The sequence below is a fragment of the Podarcis muralis genome, chromosome 9 (genome assembly GCF_964188315.1).
Source record: "Podarcis muralis chromosome 9, rPodMur119.hap1.1, whole genome shotgun sequence".
In the NCBI taxonomy this organism is placed as follows: domain Eukaryota; kingdom Metazoa; phylum Chordata; class Lepidosauria; order Squamata; family Lacertidae; genus Podarcis; species Podarcis muralis.
This window is the reverse complement of record NC_135663.1, coordinates 24,913,867-24,935,897: the sequence shown is the minus strand read 5'-3', so window position 1 is coordinate 24,935,897 and position 22,031 is coordinate 24,913,867. Positions and strand designations below refer to the sequence as shown.

At 43.2% G+C, this 22,031-nt stretch overlaps 2 protein-coding genes across 5 annotated transcripts in view; one reads left to right on the top strand and one right to left on the bottom strand.

The window, feature by feature from the left end:
* The first annotated feature begins 4,282 nt into the window (after nucleotides 1-4,282).
* CASP6 (caspase 6) lies at nucleotides 4,283-16,036 on the top strand. Its single transcript, XM_028743120.2, has 8 exons — nucleotides 4,283-4,480; nucleotides 7,007-7,048; nucleotides 8,244-8,286; nucleotides 8,805-8,957; nucleotides 9,950-10,026; nucleotides 12,616-12,791; nucleotides 13,376-13,526; nucleotides 14,259-16,036. Exons 1-8 carry the CDS (start codon nucleotides 4,438-4,440, stop codon nucleotides 14,495-14,497), a joined length of 924 nt encoding a protein of 307 aa, XP_028598953.1. The 5' UTR covers nucleotides 4,283-4,437; the 3' UTR covers nucleotides 14,498-16,036.
* The window catches only part of MCUB (mitochondrial calcium uniporter dominant negative subunit beta), a 61,768-nt gene continuing 55,678 nt past the window's right edge, over nucleotides 15,942-22,031 (bottom strand). For all 4 annotated transcript variants that reach the window (XM_028743119.2, XM_028743118.2, XM_077933910.1 and 1 more), the window contains exons 6-8: nucleotides 21,417-21,620; nucleotides 20,025-20,141; nucleotides 15,942-16,404 (exon numbers count right to left, since the gene is read on the bottom strand). In XM_028743119.2, the coding sequence (XP_028598952.2) occupies nucleotides 16,327-16,404; nucleotides 20,025-20,141; nucleotides 21,417-21,620 (399 nt within the window). In that variant the 3' untranslated portion in view covers nucleotides 15,942-16,326. The remainder of the gene's footprint in view (nucleotides 16,405-20,024; nucleotides 20,142-21,416; nucleotides 21,621-22,031) is intronic.

Genomic DNA, 22,031 nt, shown 5'->3' with positions numbered 1-22,031 from the left:
AGCATACTATACTGAGGAAAATCTGCAGGATTCATTTTACAAGCCTTTATTCTTGCTCAGGGGTAGGCAACCTAAGGCCCGTGAGCCGGATGTGGCCCAATCACCTTCTCCATCCAGCCCATGGATGATTCGGGATGAGTAGAATGTGTCCTTTTATTTAAAATGCATCTCTGGGTTATTTGTGGGGCCTGCCTGGTGTTTTTACATGAGTAAAATGTGTGCTTTTATTTAAAATGCATCTCTGAGTTATTTGTGGGGCATAGGAATTCGTTCATTCCCCCCCCCCCCCCCAAAAAAAATATAGTCCAGCCCACCACATGGTCTGAGGGACGGTGGACTGGCCCATGGCTGAAAAAGGTTGCTAACCCCTGTTCTAGCTGCATTTGGATGTAACATGAGAGCCTGCAGCACCCAGTGTGGCTGCAAGGTCAGAAACTTTCCCTTCCATTTTTGGCTAACTGCAATTGTCTGAAGCTAGACAAACTGTGGTTAGGCATAGCTTTTGTTTACTGACTTATGAAGCTGGCTTGTTTCAATAAAATTCTGGTTAAGAGTAGGTTCAGAACTAAAGCTGTAGGTTTGTGAAGAAGTATTTAATACAAGGCTCCTAAAAAGTACACTATAACAACCTTTCATCGAAATACACAAGTGCAATGAAGATGCAATTCAAACAGCAAATTTCAGGACTACTTTGGCCTGCCAAGAGCATTCCTAGCAATGTGACTCAAAGCTAGTAGTTTATATTATTAGCTTGCTGTAGGTACAAAGTTCAGTAGGAGCAATCTGCGAAACACAAACCAAAGCCAGAGGAAAGGAAGAGCAAACTACTTTCTCTAGATATTTTAATGAAAGCAATGACAAGCCAGAAGCAAGAGAACTTCAATTTGGAGAAGTTTGAAGGAGTGTAAACTTTAATCATGGATCTAAAATCTAGAACTGATAGAGTTACATACCCCCCTGCCAAAACACACTTTGGGGTAGAAGCATTTATACTGTGTTAACCATTTAATGCTGGAGAATCATAAAAGTTCTGGCCAGTTACAGAATGCTGAGCTATGTTCCCTTTGCATTCTTAACAAATGTTAATTCAACAAACATGGCATAAGACTTTTTTTGGCATTGAAATGTCAGTTATATAAATAGTGACCAAGGTTCCTTCTGAATATTCAAAAAAAATGTCAATACATTTATAAACTATTGCACATGGTACAATATCCTGAAAAATACCTGCATTTGTTTCTGAAAAAGGAAGTTTATTTCTAGCCCTTTATACTGAGATGTTTGTGCCTGGTGAAAAATTAGGTGCAGAAGAAAAGGCGTCTGCAGCTCTGAAGAGAATATCTAGTTACAGGTGGTGATTGGGCTTCCATACTCCACATACCGTAGGTCTTTTGTATTTCCCCACAATTTAAAGATTTGTATACTGCTTGACTGTCATAAAAACCTTTAAACAGTTTACAAGAAATATTAAAATTATCAATGAAAACCAGTTAAAACCAAATAATTAAAACAATTTAAAATACAATTAAAGTTAACAATAAAAGGTTACAGCATGTCAATATGTGTCTGGGATTATTATTGTTGTTGTTGTTAATGCAAACTGAATAAATTTATACAGTATATGGGTCAGAAATCAGGTTACTGTGACCCAATAGTTTTATTTATTTATGTTAGCACAGGGTTGACACAACTGTGACTAAGAGATCAAAGATTCCAGGTATACCTTGACCAAGGTTTAATTTTTAAGTTTGGAAAGAAAAGGTGATTCTTATATAGGAGTGCCATAACACAGGCACGTCCAACTCTCAAGAGACTGTGATTTACTCACAGTATAAAAAGACCGGCTGCGATCTACCCATTGCCATTGCAGGAGTTGTTGAGCTTTTTTTAGGGGTGAGTTGACCAAAGGCGATCACTAAACTTCATTCCGTGATCTACGTGGGACACCCCTGTGTTCTACCAGTAGATTGTGATGTACCTGTTGGAGATGCCTGCCATAAGACAATGGTAGAGCACGTGGATTTTTTGCATGCACATTTTCCTAGGTTCAGTCTCTGATATAGGGCTGGGAACTGCTTCTACATGAAACTCTTGAAAGCCCCCATCATCCAAACATGCAGGCCTAGGTGGACCAGTGTATGAGGCAGCTTCCTGCAATGTTAATCAGACGGTCCTGGAAGTGGTCACCACAGAAGACACTGGATTTAGTGGTACTAAGTGGGAACTTGCCAGCCTCATGAAGAAGCTTTTCTACTTACAAACAGTGATCCCTCTGGAAGTTGTCAACATTTACATTATTACACTTGCTGCACAATCCTAAAAACGCCTCAGTAGTTAGTCCCAATGGATTCATTGGAGCTCACTCCCATTTAAGTAGGGATAGATCCTTAGACTTAAGGTCCATTTGAGTTACTGGGTTGCAGTCAATGGTACCCTTGTGCTAGAAGTGCTTCTGCTAACAAGGTGAGACAACCCATTTTCACCAACCCTCCTTACAATTTGTGGGCCATACCAATTCTCTACCCAGCTGGCAGGGAAAGCTTTTTGGGGTAGGAGGAATTGTGGTTAGCAGCAACCAGATGTTTAACTTATGCAAGCAGACACGCTTCTGCTAGCCCAAAGTCACCATTAGATACGATTCCTAGTCTTCAGTATGTTACATGTTAGAAACAGTGTATGTTGTGCTAGTGGCTTTTTTGTGTTGGGTTACATCACAGGTGATGTTTATATCCTCTACCACCCTGCCAGCAGCCTGTATATCATGTTTTATTTTTGTCAAGTGGAAACATTGGTACACACCCTTGAATGCTAACCATTTTTATGTCTAGTCAATTACATTTTCTTTCTAGAGGAGGACTACAGCAGGCTTCCTCAACCTCGGCCCTCCATATGTTTTTGACCTACAACTCCCATGATCCCTAGCTTGCAGGACCAGTGGTCAGGGATGATGGGAATTGTAGTTTCAAAACATCTGGAGGGCTGAGGTTCAGGAAGCCTGGACTACAGCCTTACAGTAGTTGCGGGGTGGTGATGGAGGCAATGAGAATACCCATAGATAAAGGCAGAAAAACTGCCTTTTGGAAATTTCCTTTCAGTGTGTCCACCAAAACCCCTAGAGACCCTTTTCACATGTGCTTCTAGTAAGCCAGGTGTCCCCCATCTTATATCTGTGCATCTGGTTCTTCCTGCCTAAGTGCAGAACCTTACATATTGAAAAACATTTTGTTAGCTTGGGCCCAGTTCTCCAATCTGGAAAGGTCATTTTGAATTCTGATTCTGTCTTCTATGCATTGCTACCCCTCCCAGTTTGGTGTCATCTGCAAATCTGATGAGTATCCCTTCAATTCCTTCATCCGAATTGTTTATAAAGACATTGAACAACATCTTTTGCTTCAGGCGGCAAAATGCACTGGCCTGCTCCTACTAACATGCACTTTAAATTATGTTTAAAGAAGATTGGAAAATGTTTAGTTAATATATTGGGGGGGTGGAATTGTGTACACTCAGTGGCGTAGCGTGGGGGGTGCAGGGGGGCCGGCCGCACCGGGCGCAACATCTGGGGGTTAGGGTTAGGGGGTGCAAATCCACAGGTTAGGGGGCGCAAATCCACGGGTTAGGGGGCACAAATTACTTGCCTTGCCCCGGGTGCTGACAACCCACGCTACACCACTGCGTACACTTGAGACCGTTGGCAGCATTAAGATAAATACAACAGTGTACTGTAAATAAGTTTTGATGGATGTAATAATGAAATATTGAATGGTTTAGTTTATGTAAAATATGCAGGGATTTATGTTTTGCAAAGTGAATCATGATAAGAGAAGAAGGGAAGTCATCGATATTTTAAGGTTGTTTAAATGAATATTCTAAAATGTTATGAAAAATTATAGAATAAAATAAAAATAAATTAAGTTGTAGGAACAGGACCGGCCCAGCCATTAGGCAATAGGCAGCAAACTGCTATATATTTATTATCTGCTATTATATTTATTATCAATGTGTTTTTTAATGCCAGAAAGAAAGCCTGTGCTATTTTTCTACCTCACAACTGGGCCAGCCTTGGAACTACTGTATACACCTTGGGGAGGGGAGGCGGTTGGCATTTGTTGCTTTGCTTGGACACGTCTTGGGACGGCAGGGTTGGGGGCTGGCAACGAAAACAAGCCTCGGGGACAAGCCCTGGCGAGTTCTTTGACCTTCGGAGGGAAGGAACACGGAAGCTTCCTCGAGCCGTGCGTCCACCCAGGAGCAGCAGCCCACGCCCCGCCTGGATAACCGAGAGGGACAGAGGAAGATAACTCGGGCTGGGTGGAGGGGGAGAAAAAGGTGGGCGGAGGGAGGCGGCTGCCTGGAGGAGGAGAAACGCTGACTCCGGCAGAAGCAGCACCCAAGGGGGTTCCTCCCTCAGTCTCGGGCGTGCGAGTCGAAAGCCCAGCCATGGCGAGCTCCAAGCGGCAGAGAAACTCCAACAACGGCTCAGGTAGGCGCCGGAAGCCGAGCGCCAGGGGCGTCTGTGCACAAAGGCGCCCTTTGCGCACTGGTGGGGAAACCGAGGGGCGGCGGGGCAGGAAGCCTGAGCGCGGCCCGGGTGCAGCCGGTGGCGGCTCTTCCTTCCCCTTCGCTCGGCTTCTCCGCCTGCATGGTCAGAGCTCGGAGATTTCTCCCGGCGGGGAGGAACAGCCGCGGGAGACGGGTCTCCAAAAGGCGCCCCCCAGTAGGAAGCCTGCGCGCCGCCTTTAACCCCCGGAGAGAGCGAGGGATCCCGTCGGTGGGGTTTGGAGTCTGCCTGCGTGTCAACGTCTGAATGGGAACCAGGGGGACACCCAGTCCATTTAAAGCCTTTTTGCTCCCCGGAAGAGCCCTGGGAACTGCAGCTCACCCCTCAGTGAGCCCCCGTTTCCAGCACCCTTTATGAACCCGCGATTCCCAGGACTCTTTGAAATGGGTGGTGTGCATGCAAGAACTCGCATCCTCTGCAGAACGCTCGTGTTCAGGAAAGAATGGCTTGTGCATCTGTACTTGCATTTAGCGATCAATATATGATACACGGACCTCCTGAGGCTTGGTTCAAGCAGGGGGGCACTAAGGGTTATTCTTTTTTGCCGTTGGGGTGGGGGGAGAGAGAAAGCAAAAGTGCTGTCCACGCCCGCCCTTTGTCCTCCTGGCTTCGAGTCGGCTTCTGTTCGCCTCCTTCCTTTGTTCTTTCTCGCCTTCCTGTGTTTCCTCCCGCTCCGCCCCTCCTTCTCCTTGTCGTCACGTGGCCGCGTCGCTGTGTTTTGGGCTGGGTTGTAGCTGCCGGGCACGTTTGTTGTCGCTCCCGCAGGGCAGGGAGTCGGGTGCTTGGCTGCTGGGGAGAGCCGGTTATTCCGTGGTGCTGCAAAGCCAGCCAGACCCACGCCCAGATTTGGGGGTAACTGGAAAGAACAGTACAGGGTGCGCTCAGCTCTCACCTGTGGCTCCTAGAAGCTGCCAGCAGGCGGCCGCAGAAGCCACACCCCGAGAACATAGCTGTCAACCTTCCCTCCTTTTTGCGGGAAATTCCCTTATTCCAGCGCCGTTTCCCGCTGCTATCCCGGCTTGTTAGATACTGTATCCTGTAGACTGTCCCCGGAACAGGTGAGGTTGCTGATCCCTTATTTTCGAGGCTGCTGAGCCCTTGTTTTCAAATCTGAAAGTTGACAGCTATGCCCGAGAATGGCTTTGACTTGGCCTGGTGGGTCTCAAACCTTCAGTGAGTTAGGGACTTCCCCTGCATGCGAAGACAGGCTTTTGCGGATTGAGCAGACAAGACCAGTGGTCAAGAAGACAGTTTCTGCATGTGCTGTGGAGGGAAGTGAGGGGCAGGTGGGGCTCATCCAGCTGGGAGGTAGCCCATCTAGGAGAAGGAAAACTGACCCCAAACCTCTGCTGCTTTGGGGGAATATCTTCGGGAGAAGACAAGGCTAAGGAGTAAACCCTATACCGGGGTCAGCAAACTTTTTCAGCAGGGGGCCAGTCCACTGTCTCTCAGACTTTGTGGGGGGCCGGACTATATTTTGAAGGGGGGAAAAGAACGAATTCCTATGCCCCACAAATAACCCAGAGATACATTCTACTCATGTAAAAACACGCTGATTCCCAGACCGTCCACAGGCCAGATTTAGAAGGCGATTGGGCCGGATCTGGCCCCCAGGCCTTAGCTTGCCTACCCATGCCCTATACAAATCTAGAGTGGTGTCCCTAAGATAATTGGCTGGCGTCTTCCAGCAGCTCCTGCCAAGCTGGTGCCAAATGCATCCCTCTGCTTTCCTTTGAAACACATCAGTGAGGCCAAGAGGGGGGGGGGGAGTCTTGTCCTTGTGCAGCTCAGGACATCCATAAACACTGCCCAGGTTTGTGCTCCAGGGAGGTCACTTCAGTGCTGCTAATGCAGCCATTTGACTTCACCCCCCAGAGGCACACTCCATTGTCTCATGTGCAACAACAATGTGACAGTCTTTAGGGCAGCATCAACTTCCATTTTCTACTCCAGAGAAAATGTGAGCTGTACATTTCTTCCTTTTACAGCTCATGATTTCTTTGAAGAAGACAAGCTATGAGCCCAGGTTTGGTCAGCACACTAATCCCAATCATAATTTACCTTGCTGCAGCAGGTGGATCAGGGGAGGAGTGCAGTGGCTGTGATTTCTCTGGGAACCCTTTTGTTCATGCTAACCCATGTTTTGTCTTAGAGCCGCATCATTGCTGGACTTTCAATTCCCATCAGTCCCAACCTGCATGGCCAGAGACAAGGTCTTCTATATAATTCAAGAGTGTCTGGAAGGCTACAGTTTCCCTGTCACTGTTCTGCAGGCACACAGCTGCACAAAACAGCTTGGACACCTGGCCAAGGCTGGATTAAAGTCTTCTTGAGTTTAATGAGCAAGCAGAATCTACATAGCCTTTGAACCAACACAATTATATATAGAAAAGAAGTGAACAGTCTACACTTTTATTGCAACACTAAATATGTTGTTTTCTGCCATAGGAGAAATCCATGTGGACAGCAAGAATGTACTGCAAGACAGAGGTAAAGTATCTGCTGTTCGTTCAAAATATAATTGAAAGCTATTCAAAAAAGTGTTCTGTTCCCACTTAGAAAACGTTTCTAAGTGGGAACAGAACAGGGGAGCAAGCAGGAGAAGGAAATCTTTCTCCCCAGGTGGGGTGTGGGTGTATTCCTGTGGAGGTGAAAACATTCAGAGGTGGATCTGATTTATGGGAAGGTGGCACACTCTTGCTTCATTAACCCAAGCTGGATAGTTTGCATAGGGAATAAACTAATACACATTAAATTTGTAAGCATGGCTTATTGTTCTAATGAAGCTTCTCTGTATGTGCATTTAGAATGGAATGTTCCCCTGTTCATTGCAGGTGCTGTGATCCAACGATACACACAAACAGATCTCTAAGGATTTGTGCATGTCCACCTATGCCAAAGACAATTGATTAGGCTTGAGAGTAGAGACAGGAGGCAGAAGTTTCGAGTTTCAAAAAGATTGAGAAAGATAGATCTTCAGATACACTTTCAATATTTTAACTAGGGCAAAAGTTGTAAAATATTTAAAAAGATGAAATGCTGTTTTTTATTGTTAGCCAGGAACAGTGGAGGGGAAAAGCAGGACTGAAATCTGCACATACCTATTCATGCATAAGTACAATTGATGGCATGTAAAAACTTTCTTCTGCTCTCAGGCATATGATAATACTGGAAGGCAGACACTTAATTTCTGGGATAAGCAATTATTGTCTTGGTGTCAACCTTCTTTACAGGAACACACAGTGTTATTGAGACCTTGGTATATTGGGGCTCCGTTTTTACATTTTGCATATTGTGTGGATAAATGCCAGTTTTTCACTTTGTTTCAGTTTGTTTCACTTTGTCTTGTATATTTTTATATTGTTGTAAGTTGCCTTGGGTTTGTTTGAGAAAGGTGTCAGCAAAATTTAATACATAAAAACAACAACAAGAGTCAAAGTAGCGGTGCTATTTTTTAGATTGCTAATTACAGATTTGGGGGCAAGAGTTGTAGAAGCTCTTGATTTACTACAGCAAAATCTTAATACAGGAACAAACCCAGTTATCTCAAATGAAAACATCTTTGGAACATGTTGATGCTACATTCTTTATAAGCTTATTTGAAAAATAGATCATTTATATGCACTTCATTTGTGCCTTTAAGTATATTGGGCCAACCATGTTTTGAATTATTTTCAAATTATAGATGGACAGCAAAACCACACTGAAACAGATGCCATTGGTGAAAGGTAAGGATCTCTATTGTCCTTGAACAGCTGTTTGTAGCTGAAAACAAAGAGACGGAAAAGTATTTTCCACAGTATATGCTTGTTGTTCTAACAACCACACCCCCAATATTTACTGGATCTCTAATAAGTATGGCTGTGCTCTGAAGTGCTCACAATACAAAATATAACTTTTTTAGGAGCAGCCAAAATTGTACTTGCTGATTATTTGACTTTTGTAACTGGGTTTATCGCAGAATTAAGAGTTGTCAGTGCTGCGTAAATTTTCTATCCTAAAGCAATGTGTTTATATTTGTGTGTGTATATACAATGACTGGACTGTCTTCATATGGAATAAATCCTGTTTGATTGGCAAAACTACAACTGGCATATGGAATTGGGACCTGTTATTTTAGAAGCATACAAGTCCTCTGGCCATGTATAACTAGTTGTACAGTTCTTTGCATCCTGGCTTGATCCAGTGGATTCAGCGAGAGAGAGAGAGACTGCATTTAATAACTGAAAACTCCTTATTTTTGTAGAAACATCCAGCTTTTTGATCCAGCAGTGGAGTATAACATGAACCACAAGAGGAGGGGACTTGCTCTGATCTTCAACCACGAACGTTTTTTCTGGCACTTGACATTACCAGAGAGACGTGGCACCCAAGCTGACAGGGATAACCTAAAACGCAGGTGTGGAGATGTTCTCAAATTATTTTTAAGCATGCGTGAGTTTGTGGGTGGAGTAGGAAGAATCCAGTTCAACTTCATGCCATTTATACATAAAAAAGCCAAAGAATGAAGTTTCCTAAAGACAAAATCATCGTGTATAAAAATGATGAAGCCCTGACAATGAGTGCACTATAAGGACTAAAAAAGCATGAGCTGTGAAGTCCACAGTTCAAATGCTGCCTCAGACATGTGCTTCTTAGCTGGTCATTGTGACTCACCGGCCAATATACAGGTGAACATTACAGGTGCAGTTGAAAGAATGACTGTATATAAAGCACTTTGAATGCAGCTTTCAAACCTATGGCAACCCTTCCCATGTTGACTTGTCTGTCACAAGCCACCTGTGTTTTGCAGAGAAGCATGACGCCACATGAACTGAAAGTGTACCTTAGAAGACACCCAGCCCACTCTTGTGGCTGCACATTATTTTTCTATTAAATTTATAGACCACCTACTTGCCAAAAATGGCTTCTAAGCAGTTTTGAGTGCAGCATAGGAGTACACAGAGCAACCTGTTGAGTTGTAGGAGAGAAAATACCTTATTTTCCCTCTATTCTTGAACACTGTATCAACCAATAAATTATATGGCAGATCAATAATGGGGTGCAGAGGGGAGAGTGTTGAGCTATCAATATACTTTTTTGATCCAGTATTTGCTTTGAGAAGTCCCAAGAAAGCTTCGAAAGGAACCCCTGGTTCCTGTTCAATTAAGATCAAGCCACTCGTAAACTGCTTCCCAGCAGATTACTCAAGTTAAAACAGTTGGGATAGCTTTCTCTTAAAAAAGTTGTTTCCTTGCCTGTTCCTTTATTGCTGTTTTGGAGAAACCATGTCATATGTCATTGGTTAGTTATTAGTACCCCACACATTTCTAATACTGCATTTTCTCAAGAAGAGAAAAATCAAGAAACAAATGCAACTTGTAAGACTTTTCTTGTTCCTGTTTATACTAGTTTGACGGAGCTTGGGTTTGAAGTGAAGTGCTTTGATGACCTTAAAGCAGTTGAAGTGTTGCAAAACATTTACAACGGTAAGTGACTTTGCTTTATTTGAGTAAATTCTGCTATGATTATGATACAGCTTTAATAGTGAATGTGTTCAACTTAAAACCTTTTGTTTAACCCTTTCTTGATAAAAACGTGTAACAGTAAAAATAATAATCATAGAAAAGAAATATGGTACTGTCAGAGTTGCTTAGTTTCCTTATGAGTTGAACTGATTCAAAGTATCTAGATCAGGCATAGGCAAACTCGGTCCTCCAGATGTTTTGGGACTACAACTCCACCATCCCTAGCTAACAGGACCAGGGGTCAGGGATGATGGGAGTTGTAGTCCCAAAACAGCTGGAGGACCGAGTTTGCCTATGCCTGATCCAGATCGACAAATCAATAGCTGAACTATAATAGCAATAAGTAAGAGCAGATAAAAAGGTAAAGGGACCCCTGACCATTAGGTCCAGTCGTGGCCGACTCTGGGGTTGCGGCGCTCATCTCGCTTTATTGGCCGAGGGAGCCGGTGTACAGCTCCTGGGTCATGTGGCCAGCATGACTAAGCCACTTCTGGCGAACCAGAGCAGCGCACAGAAATGCTGTTTACCTTCCCACTGGAGTGGTACCTATTTATCTACTTGCACTTTGACTTGCTTCCGAACTGCTAGGTTGGCAGGAGCAAGGACCGAGCAACGGGAGCTCACCCCATCGCACGGATTCGAACTGCCGAGCTTCTGATCAGCAAGTCCTAGGCTCTGTGGTTTAACCCACAGCGCCACCCGCGTCCCAAGAGCATATATGATGGCCAAATATTTGAAGGGCTGCCACTAGGATGGAAACACTCATGTTTTCTGTTGCACCATTAGGAAGAAAGGTGGAAGACTGTGTTGTGATAGTGGGAGATTTACTCTCCATTAGAGTGAGTCTCCCAATACACAGTGGGACTGGATGACCAACATCAGGGATGCTCTAGTAGTGTATTCCAGCATCAGAAGGACGTTAAACTAGATAGCCATCCAACAATGTAAAGGTGCGTGTTTTATATTTAATGAATGAAACCTGCTGCTGTGGTTGACTTAAATCTGGAAAGTTGCAGCAGTGATATCAAGTCTGAAACAAAGCTGGTTTTGAACTGCAGTTCCAGAACAGCCAGAATGCACCAAGTAGGCTCTAGCAAAATTGTGATGAGACTTGCAGCACAGTCTCATCGTGTCTACTTAGAAGTAAGTCATAGTGAATTCGGTGGGGCTTACTCCCAGGAAAGTGGGGTTAGGATTGCAGCCTAAGGTACTAGAAGTAGTTTAATAGCCTTTCCAATTAAGTCACCTGACTCTAAATAAGAACTTGTTCCATTCATAGTACTCACCAGCACTATGAAGAAAGCACTATTTGCCCCACCCATAGTTCTTAATTGAATCTGCCTGTAAGGAGCCTCCTTTCCTTACCTTGAATCCAGATACAGCAATAGCCCAAGCAGTAGCTTTTTGGGTACCCGACAGTGGCGTAGCGTGGGTTGTCAGCACCCGGGGCAAGGCAAGTAATTTGCGCCCCCTAACCCGTGGATTTGCGCCCCCTAACCCGTGGATTTGCGCCCCCTAACCTGTGGATTTGCCCTAACCCCAGATGTTGCGCCCGGTGCGGCTGGCCCCCCCTGCACCCCCCACGCTACGCCACTGGTACCCGAGTCCCTAGTATGGATGCTAGATCATCAATCCGGCCTGATGGAGGCAACAAGGCCCATGTCCCTTTCATTCTGAACAATGCTCCTGTCAAGAACCTCTTGTTGTTGTTGTTGTTTAGTCATGTCCGACTCTTCGTGACCCCATGGACCAGAGCACGCCAGGCACCTCTGTCCTCCACTACCTCCCGCAGTTTGGTCAAACTCATGCTGGTAACCTCGAAAACACTATCCAACCATCTCATCCTCTGTCGCCCCCTTCTCCTTGTGCCCTCCATCTTTCCCAGCATCAGTGTCTTCTCCAGGGAGTCTTCTCTTCTCATGAGGTGGCCAAAGTACTGGAGCCTCAGCTTCACGATCTGTCCTTCCAGTGAGCACTCAGGGCTGATTTCCTTAAGAATGGATGCGTTTGATCTTCTTGCAGTCCATGGGACTCTCAAGAGTCTTCTCCAGCACCATAATTCAAAAGCATCAATTCTTCGGTGATCAGCCTTCTTTATGGTCCAGCTCTCACTGGTCCAGCTCTCACTTCCATACATCACTACTGGGAAAACCATGGCTTTAACTATACGGAGCTTTGTTGGCAAGGTGACATCTCTACTTCTCAAGATGCTGTCTAGGCCTGTCATTGCCCTTCTCTCAAGAACCTCTAGTTTTGAGGTTTAATAGGAATACAAAAGGGCAGCTGTGCAGGATTGAGGGCCTCATGAGGAATTTGGCAAAGGTGCTGGGTACGGCAGATTGATCCAGTGATACAATTGAGAGCAAACTATGGCTCACATTTTCAATCCATCTTGGTATAAAAGAACACGAGCTATTTTCCCTTTTTAAGGGGTGGGGATAGCTTGGGTTTGCTGAGCTCAGCTCCAAAATGACCCCAGGTACTTTGTTCATCACTACTTTACCAACCATTGCTTTTAAAATAACGTTTTTCAACGGCATTGTTTCGCAGTGTCCACAGACCAGCATGAAGATGCAGACTGCTTTGTGTGCATTTTCCTGAGTCATGGAGAAGATGATCACGTTTATGCCTACGATGCTAAAATAAAGATACAGGAATTAACCAAGATGTTCAGAGGAGACAAATGCCCAAGCCTAGTTGGGAAGCCAAAAGTATTTATAATTCAGGTGAGAAAGTGGCGCTCATGAATTAAACCACAACATGATTCCCTCCAGGTGTTTTGGGCTGGAATTCCCACCAGTACCAGCCAGGTCACCACCAGGCTAGGGAAGGCAGGAGGAGACAGTTGCGTATTTTATTGGAAACAATACAGAAAAAGAAAAAAATGGAAACACAAAACCCCCTCCTCCAACCGAATAGGCAGTGGCCCAGTTATTTGCTGCATCTTGCAGTTTCTGCCCTCAGTTCGGGGTAGACAGAACTTCATGTGTCTATGGAAATCTCTTGGGTATCACAGAGACACCTTTTATTCCCTTGGTTTTCTAAGTATTGCCTTGGTTTATGCATATGATAGGAAGTACAAAGCATGCTTCTTTCTAAACTCAATTCCAAGGTTATAAACACACACCCTTTTCCCAGTGTTTGCTGCACTTTCTAAGCTGAGTCATCCTCCCAAAAGACTCAGCAAAGCGTAACCAAATATTTAAGTATATATTCAGTGTATGTCAACAAAGGCAGAACTCGGAAGGGTTCTGCGTTAGAATGGTGTCCAGCTGTGAGACTTTGTTTCCAACCGTTTCTCCTCCCACAGGCATGCAGAGGAGATAGGCATGACGACCCAGTCCTTCACCGTGACACAGTGGATAGCAAAACAGAAATCAATGAAACACAAGTCGATGCTGCTGCCGTATATACACTGCCTGCTGGTGCAGACTTCCTCATGTGTTACTCGGTTGCAGAAGGTAAAATGCACCCCTCAGGCTGTCTGTAACTGCTGATTCCTTGAAATAGCAGTTATCTACAAAAGGAAGAGGCAATTTTCTTGAAGTTAGTCTCTGTGTATACTTGTATACTTGCTATGTGCAGGGTTGCATGCTGTATTTACAATAAGAAAAAATGTATGCAAAAACCACCCATTTCCTTTAATAGGAGTTGCTTGTGGAAGGTTCAAAAATTTGGCTTGAGAAAGTAAAAAAACAAAAGCACCCTCTGTAGCTCAGAGGTATCTCTGAAGCGTTGAGACTAGACTGCTTCAGGCAAGTTACCTCAGTTCAGAGTTTTTAAATATCTGCCTTGGGATTAAAGCTTTGTCCAAAGTGGATGTACACCTGTTGTCTTCTGCCGTTGAAATTGGACAATGGGATTCTTGCTGCAAGGTGTACTCATTAATAGTGCAAAAAATATTTTTAAGCCCTTAATCATTCTTGTTCCACAAATGAATATCCCTCAGGACCGACTAAGGCTGTAATCCTAAGCATATTTATTTAAAAAGTTCAGTTGATGACAGAGGAAACATGTTTTTAGATCAGGGTGTGTGATTATTTTCAGCTTTCCCAAAGCATGGAATTAGGTTTAATAATCTCTTAGATTACTATTTGCTAGTTTAAAAAATAATAATTGAATGCAGGTTCAGATCCAAGGTTTTTCTGCAGACATGACAAAGACTTAATACCCTTTCCCCCTTTTTGCAATAGGGTACTATTCTCATCGCGAGACTGTAAATGGCTCTTGGTACATTCAAGATCTGTGTGAGATGATAAGAAAACATGGTTCTTCCCTGGAGTTCACAGAGCTACTGACGCTGGTTAACAGGAAGGTGGCTCACCGCAGAGTGGATGTGTGCAAAGATCTTAATGCTATAGGAAAAAAGCAGATTCCTTGCTTTGCATCAATGTTGACTAAGAAGCTGCATTTCTACCCAAAATCAAAATAACACCGAGGAGCAGTAACAAGAGGTTATCTCAAACTATCCACAATCTTGACATATGGGGTAATAGATTCAGGCTGCAATCCTGTACCCTTTTACCTGGGAGTAATCCCAACTGAACTCAATGGGGTTGCTTCTGTGTAGCTGATGTTTGGAACTGCACTGTCAAGCACTGTCAGTGTGCACTATTTTAGTCTGCCTAAGAAATCACCCTTGTTTTTCTTGATCAACTAAGACGATTTGCAAAACTACAAAGTATAGTGGTGCCTCGCAAGACGAAATTAATTCGTTCCGCAAGTTTTGTCGTCTTGCGATTTTTTTTCGCCTTGCGAAGCACGGTGTCGGGAAAGTTTTGGAAAAGCTTCAAAAATCACCAAAGTCTTTAAAAACCTCAAAAAAGGCTACCACACCGCGTTCTATGAGTTGCTCCTCGAAGTCAAGTCGCAACTGTATTAATGGTGTTAAGAAAAAGGAAACAAACTTGCAAGACGTTTCCGTCTTGCGAAGCAAGCCCATAGGGAAAATCTTCTTGCGAAGCAGCTAAAAAAACAAAAAACCCTTTCGTCTAGCGAGTTTTTTGTCTTGCGAGGCATTTGTCTTGCGAGGTACCACTGTAGCAATAATGGAAGACCCAAGTACCCAAATTACAACCAGCAAGGTCTTTTTTTAAAAAAGTGATTGTAAATATTGTAAGATAATTTCAAAATCTGACTTTTTTTTTAACTTGTTAGAAAAATTGCAAAAAGAAATTTGAAAGGAAGTTGTACAATGCTGAACATTCCATAAAATTCAGCATTTCTAAACTGAAAGTACTTTTTATGCACTGCATTTGAAATTATTGGATTAGCAATCAACATTATACTTACTGAACCTCAGAGAATTTTGGAAAATAAGTCAATCTTTTTACATTTGAGCAAGAAAGAAGCAGTTAATAATCCTTAACTATTTTCAAGTGCATGAGTTTGCAAGCTTCATTTTGAAACTTTAGATTTTGTACTCTTCCCTCCCCCCCCCATACAATAATGCTTTTGTAAGGATCACTTCCATTATCTGACCTCATCCCCATACTTTAGCCTGGCAAATACCATCTGAACACTGTCAGACTCTGTTGTGCAACTGCCACTGACTGGTGTAACTGGCTGGTATGGTCAAAAGAGTTCCAGGCATCCCATTTATAGTTCATAATTACTATTAAGTGGCTTGACCTACTGCAGGCCATTAGCTATTGTTCTATAGGTGCTAGGACATGCTCCCTGATGTTTGGGGTGGTGATGTTTGTACAGGTGAGTTGTGCCCCGTGGACTTTGCATCTTAAATGTAACAAGAAACCTTATATGTTTATAAAAAGCCACAGACTCTGAAACTATTTGTGCATGTGAGGATTTCTGAAAACTTAGGAGGTGCTTTAAAATTTTTTTTTGCAGAACAGATCTTAACTCAGAAAATAAAATAAGCCCAAAACAGCAATGCATTTTTTATTTACCTTATTATAAAGTTACATTCAAATAGAGGGGTTCCAGATTAAAATAAAAATTTAAAAAATCATTTTTGTCTCTTCTTTCAATCAAGTATGCATTATTAATTCAATAGTAGCTGCTACATGTTTCTTTTTATTGTGAACAGTATTAAGAAACAAACTATATACATGGGGAGTCTGAATTTCTTTGTAAAACATGAAAAAGAAATCTCTGTTATCAGGAACAGTTTTAGCTGTTCCTTGTAGATTTCTTCACACCCAAACCCCTTCAAAAACAGAAGGACTATGTTAGTCCAGAATATACTCCAGTTTCAAATCTTATGAGGCAATTCAACAAAGCTAATAATTATCAAAAAAATTAATGTTTGTTATTTATTTCTTCGATAGGAAGACGCAATTGTAAGGGATTCTTCAGCCGCCTCAAGGATTCTTCCACCTAGCAGTGAGAAGAGAGAAATATAAACTGGTGAGCTTGCAGGTGTGAAACCCTTCAGAATCTTTCTGATGCCTAGTTAATGCCATCTGGATGGCTGTTGGCATTCAGTCACGTTACAAGGCAAAGAAGGGGTTCCTCAGAGGGAAACTACAACAGATAAAAGCAAATCAAAAGCAGAAAAAGCAATGCAAAAATACATAAAATGCTCACCCAATAAGGACGACGAGAAGCACCACCTTAGGAGGCAACTTAATTACCAATGGCCTGAATAAACAAAAAAGGTCTTGGCCAGGTGCCTAAATGCTGACAAGGACAAAGCCAGGTGCATCTCCTCAGGACACCATCCCACAGATTCCACTGAAAAGCCTTTATTTTTCATGCGGCCCAACTCTTCCTCTCCTTCCAAAAATCTCTGCAATGTTTTCCACCTCCCCTAACTCTGAGATTAGAAATTTGTTTAGTTGAAGGAAAAACAACCTTGGGGCATAGGTAGAGAGGAATAAACCAGGAACTGGTTTTATTAACTCCCACCAGTTATTCACTGCATGTTGCCCTCCAGCACTTGAGTGCTTGCTGTAACATATAGTTCTGCCCTTAGGTTAGTAGTTGTATACATGTATATAACCTTGAGCCTAAGGCAGAGGTGGGAAACCTGTGGGCTCTAGTAATTTCTGGACTGAAACACCATCTCTGAGTTGGGAGTCTGACAACAACTGGAGGGACACAGATTCCCCATCTAGGCCTAAGGAACTGGATAGATTAACTGCATCCGTCTGTCAGCATAAAAGGTACTCCAATTGTTGGCTTCTAGAGAAACACTTTATATATCGCATGGAGGAAATCTGCTCTCGTTGCAGGAAGCCCTGTGGTTATTTACATATGGGGTTCCTGAATTTTTAAATCTCAGCATGCATTTGCATTAGTAAGTCATGGCAAACTTTTAACATCCAAACTGTTTCCCCCAGTTAACTGCCACTTAATTCCAAGGAAGGAAATACATTGTGTCTACAACCATTCAAAACGATGGACAAAGGGCAGTAAGCCGTAATAAGAGGAATATCAAGTGTGTGCACACAATACACTTGTATATGAATGAATGAGTGGCAGGTGTCGCTGGGACAATTTTAGGGGTAGTCACTCCTTTAAACATCATAGCATTAAGAAGTAACAGGCTAGCTTATGTTGCAGAGCCTGGTGAGCAAGCAGAGGACTAGTATCTTAAGCAGGAGTGGGGGACCTAAAGCTGAAGGCCAAACGTGGCCCTCTAGGCTTGTTTATCTGGCCCTCAGGACTCTATTCTAGGCCACACTGCTTTTGCTTGGCTGGAATGTATCCTTGAACTCTGATTGTGCCTCCTGCTTGCCTGGAAGAAAGAGGGAATGTGAGAGCATATGTAGAAACTAGCCTGCAGCACAAAGGTATAAAGTTCTTCCCACTTTGGCCTCTAGCTCTGACCATCAACCACCACTGGCATGTGCGTGTCCACACCTCATCTGAAGGTTGGCCAGAAGGGAATGAAAAGGGTTGCCCTGCTTTTAAGGATGATAAGGAGACCAGCTTCAAAGCCATGTCCAACCTTTAAAGCAGTGGAGATTCTTCTTAAAGGAAAGTGGAAGGCAAAAACTGCCAAATCACTTAGCATCAGAGTATTTGCTCCTTTGCTCTAAAACCAGATGGGAACTGATCCAAGTAACCACTGTCATTTAGAAAACCCTGTTGCTAAGGAGCAACCATGGATTAAGATACAATAGACTGGATGCATGGTGACAGTTATTAGCTTCACCAGGGTCAATGGTAATTTTTAAGCCTTTTTAAAAGAGGGAATGCTTCCCAGTGTTTTGAAGGGAGGCACTGGTTACCTCTGGGACCCAACTGGATATGCCTAAACTTGCCACGTTAAGGGCACAAGAAGGGCAAGGGTGTAGCTGCATATATGCAGTTGGTTTCATTTCTTCAAGGAGTCTGTCCATTTCTCTGATCTCATTTCAAAAACTGGAATCCAAATCAGAACTGATGCAAGGACATTTTAGCTGCAAAAGGTCTGCATGCTGCTCACAGCAGACATCAATGGTTCTATCACTTTCCCTGCTTTGGCCAGATTGTAAAAGGCTTTTACCACCTGTGCAAGCTTAGCTCTGTGACACTGAGCAGACACAATGGTGGCAAAGAAGGCTGATTTCCACATTTCAAATCCAGATGTCCACCATGAGCCGATCACTCATCTCACAGATTGTTGTGTGGAACAAATGGAATATACATCTCAAACATCACACTGCCTAGTTACATGGTTTAACAACCAAGAGCACCCTGCAGGTTCGTGTGTCCCTCCCACCTCTGATTAGAATTAAGTATAGTTCAAGTAACTAAAATCAGGGAGCTGGTTTGGTCATCGTACAGCATGACATTTCAACAGGGACTTTTATGGGCACTCCCTTCTTCAGTACCCTTGGGCAAAGTGGAGGATATAAATGCAATAAACAAATCTACTTAGTGTAAGTATATATACTAAAGTATAAGAGCATGAGCATTCTTCCACTGAGCAACCAGTGTTAGAATTTATTTAATCATCAAACAGTGGTCAAGTGTTTAATGGGGATGTCTTCCAACACAAAACCTGTACCTCAGCTTACAAATTGCTACAGGTCAACCCCCAAAGATCTGGAGCCTGGGACTCCCATGAGTTGCAACACGTTTCCAGGGATGCCTGAAATCTGAAAGGGTAAGCAGAGGCAGTGACAGGGAGGAAAAGGTGCCAACAGGGCCACTGGACAAAGAAGCACTGAGAATAACAAGGGAAGCTATTGGCTTTGTAACTGTGTTGTGCTATATTGACAGTGAGCTCCTGGCAATCACATAAGCAAGTTAACGTGCCATCTAGGATGGCAGAGTCCTCTTCCTGGCTGGCAAATCCAGTGAAAGCAGCAGCCGCTGGCAGCAGCTGCAAATCACAACACTCTGCCAGGGTCATCTTCTGCACCTGGTGACTATGGCAATGTCTCACCAGTTCTGAGAAGGGATATAGAAGGTGGGCAGGCCTATGATTTGGCTTTCTCTTTTGCAGCTGGTGCATTGTAAATTGTCATTTGAGGAGTAGCACTAAAGTCTATAATCCAAACAATTCTCTATGGACTTGGAAGGTTTGAGCAGAGCTGGCCTGGCAAGGTCAACACTATTCATTTTTGTTTTAAAGCCTACTGAAGTAGCTGGGAAGCATTCCATTAGCTTTTGGAGACAGCAAGGGAGATAAGGGTTTGTTTACTTTGGAGCTGGAGAGTTTTCCATTTCACATCTCCTTGACACTAATCACAGCTGCTGCAGCAGATGGAAAGGGAAGCTGTACCCATTTCCTCCAAAGTAAGATTATTACTTTTCTTCCTCACCTGTCAAGTGGCTGTCAATATGCATTTTAAACCCACTTTTCAAAAAGGAAGCCTGTATACGGCTACAAGAGTGTGCTTTCTATACACGTTGTTTACTGACAGACTACAGCGTTACTCCCTGAAATGTGCCAGCTGCAGAAGTGGGGGCCAATGTTGGGATTTCAAAACATTTTTGGAGCCACTTTTATGTTACAGGACAAAATTTAAGTATATTGACTCAAAGCAAGTTATGCAACTAACCTCTGCAAGATCATCTTTTAATTTGTTATACTGATCCACATCGAAGTTCTGGCTTTTGGATTTCTGGTGAAAGTAGTGGAGAAATTGCCTGTCCCGAGCATCTGGGTAAATATAATCCTGCGTAAGAAAACAAAATATAAGGGAGTACTCTGAAATTTTCAACCAGGAGATCACAATTGCAGAGCTGTCCATTTTACTGCAGCTGCAAGTCATTAAATGTGGATAAAGTGCTTTTTCAAAAATAAATAAATAAATTTAGATTTCAAGCCCATTTCCTCCTTTAAAAAAGTAAAAAAGAACCAAACATACAATGTAGCATATGAGAGACAGAGTATCTACTAGACTCCTAGTTCCATCAAATCAGTAAACAGAAAGATCTAAAAAAGTTAAGGGCTCATTTTCACGATAGCTTTTGGGGTAGAAAAAAGCACAATGAAATGCACGTTACAAATCTGAGTTATTTTCAGCATGTGGCAACGTGCTGTTTATCACATGGGATTATTCTTACAAGGCCACTTTCATATGAAGACTGAAATGTGAAGCCACCTCACTGTGACTCTTTCATATAACTAATTTTAGCCTTTATAGATGATTGATTCAAAGTCCCAAGACATTAATGACTCTCCCAAGGTGACAGAGTGAATCAGCCACTGGGGAAAAAAGCACTCAATATGGTATGGATGAGATGCATGCATTTCACATTTAGGCAAGTACTCTTGGTTGATTGTGGATATGTTGAAGGACAGAAGGTGACCCTTCAGGCATGTAGCCCCAGGCATAGAAGCTTTATAGATCCAATGACCAGCATCCACAAAAATATATGAACCCCATGGAGAGCAGAAAAATAGGACAGTCTATTCCAAAATAGGATCTATAAAGCATAGAAGCTTTATAGATCCAATGACTAGCATCCACAAAAATATATGAACCCCGTGGAGAGCAGAAAAATAGGACAGTCTATTCCAAAATAGGTCTAGTTCAAGTGAAGGCAGAAAACAAACTGCCCCCCAAAGGAAAGGGAGGAGCCAGCATCCAGTCAAATGCGTGAAGTTTTTCACCTTCTTCAAGTGAGTGGTGCGTAACAACACCTACCTGGTGGTGCACTTGTGCCCACCTGAGAATCTGTGGCCCTCCAGAAGCTGAAGGACCCTAACTCCCACAATCCCTTGTCCATTTGCCATGCCAGCTGGAGTTGATCGGACATGGAATCCAATGAAGCGGAGGGCTGCAGGTTAGCCAACCTTGGTCTATGGACATTTTACAACCTAAAGAAATGCTAGGCCTCCTTGTTAGGATACTTTAGAAGATTCACAGATATGTACTTGCAGACTCTCACTATGATAACCATGTAGATTCCGCTAACATTACAGCTCCAAATTTACTGAGACTCACCTGTTTAGTAAGCACAAAGTAAGCATAGAATGCCATGGCAGTTCCATAGGTGATAAAGTAAGTAACAGGCTCCATGATATCCCATGAATAGACCCACCAGGTAAGCCAAGCCAAGGCTCCACCTTGAGTTGACATTAAGGCTAAGCCAATCCATAGAAGCCGAGAAGTCTTAGCATCGACATCTGTAGTAATTCCAGCTTTAAGCTAGGAAGAGAGAATCGATGTTAAGACCGAAGAGACAACATTGTTCAAACATGCACCACCCACTCCCACAGATTACCTTGTATTCAAAAGTACATTAATAAATAAATTAAAATATTTCCCTATGTGGAGTGTAGACAAGTCTCAAATGATGACTTCAGCCAGCCCTTCCCATGGAGACAAAACATGTTTCTCCTACATCACTCTCTACAGCCACAACAGGTGCCACAACCTTCCAATAGTTTGACTTCACTCATAAAGGCGCACTCCTCCATTGTCCCCCAAAACAGACGGGTGCCAACAACAATTCACTGTTTGCAACAGAGCCATTTAACAGTAAGCACTGTCCTTCCTTAGTCTTTTAGATGGTCTTGACCACTCTTCTAATTTAACCACTTTTGGAGAAGAATGTTG

Bases quoted from the DNA above. Each gene is read 5' to 3' on its own strand.
- CASP6 (XM_028743120.2), top strand. From the start codon at position 4,438: ATGGCGAGCTCCAAGCGGCAGAGAAACTCCAACAACGGCTCAG. The intron at 8,958-9,949 runs GTGTGGAGATGT...TGTTTATACTAG, and splicing joins AGGGATAACCTAAAACGCAG to TTTGACGGAGCTTGGGTTTG. The intron at 13,527-14,258 runs GTAAAATGCACC...TTTTTGCAATAG, and splicing joins GTGTTACTCGGTTGCAGAAG to GGTACTATTCTCATCGCGAG.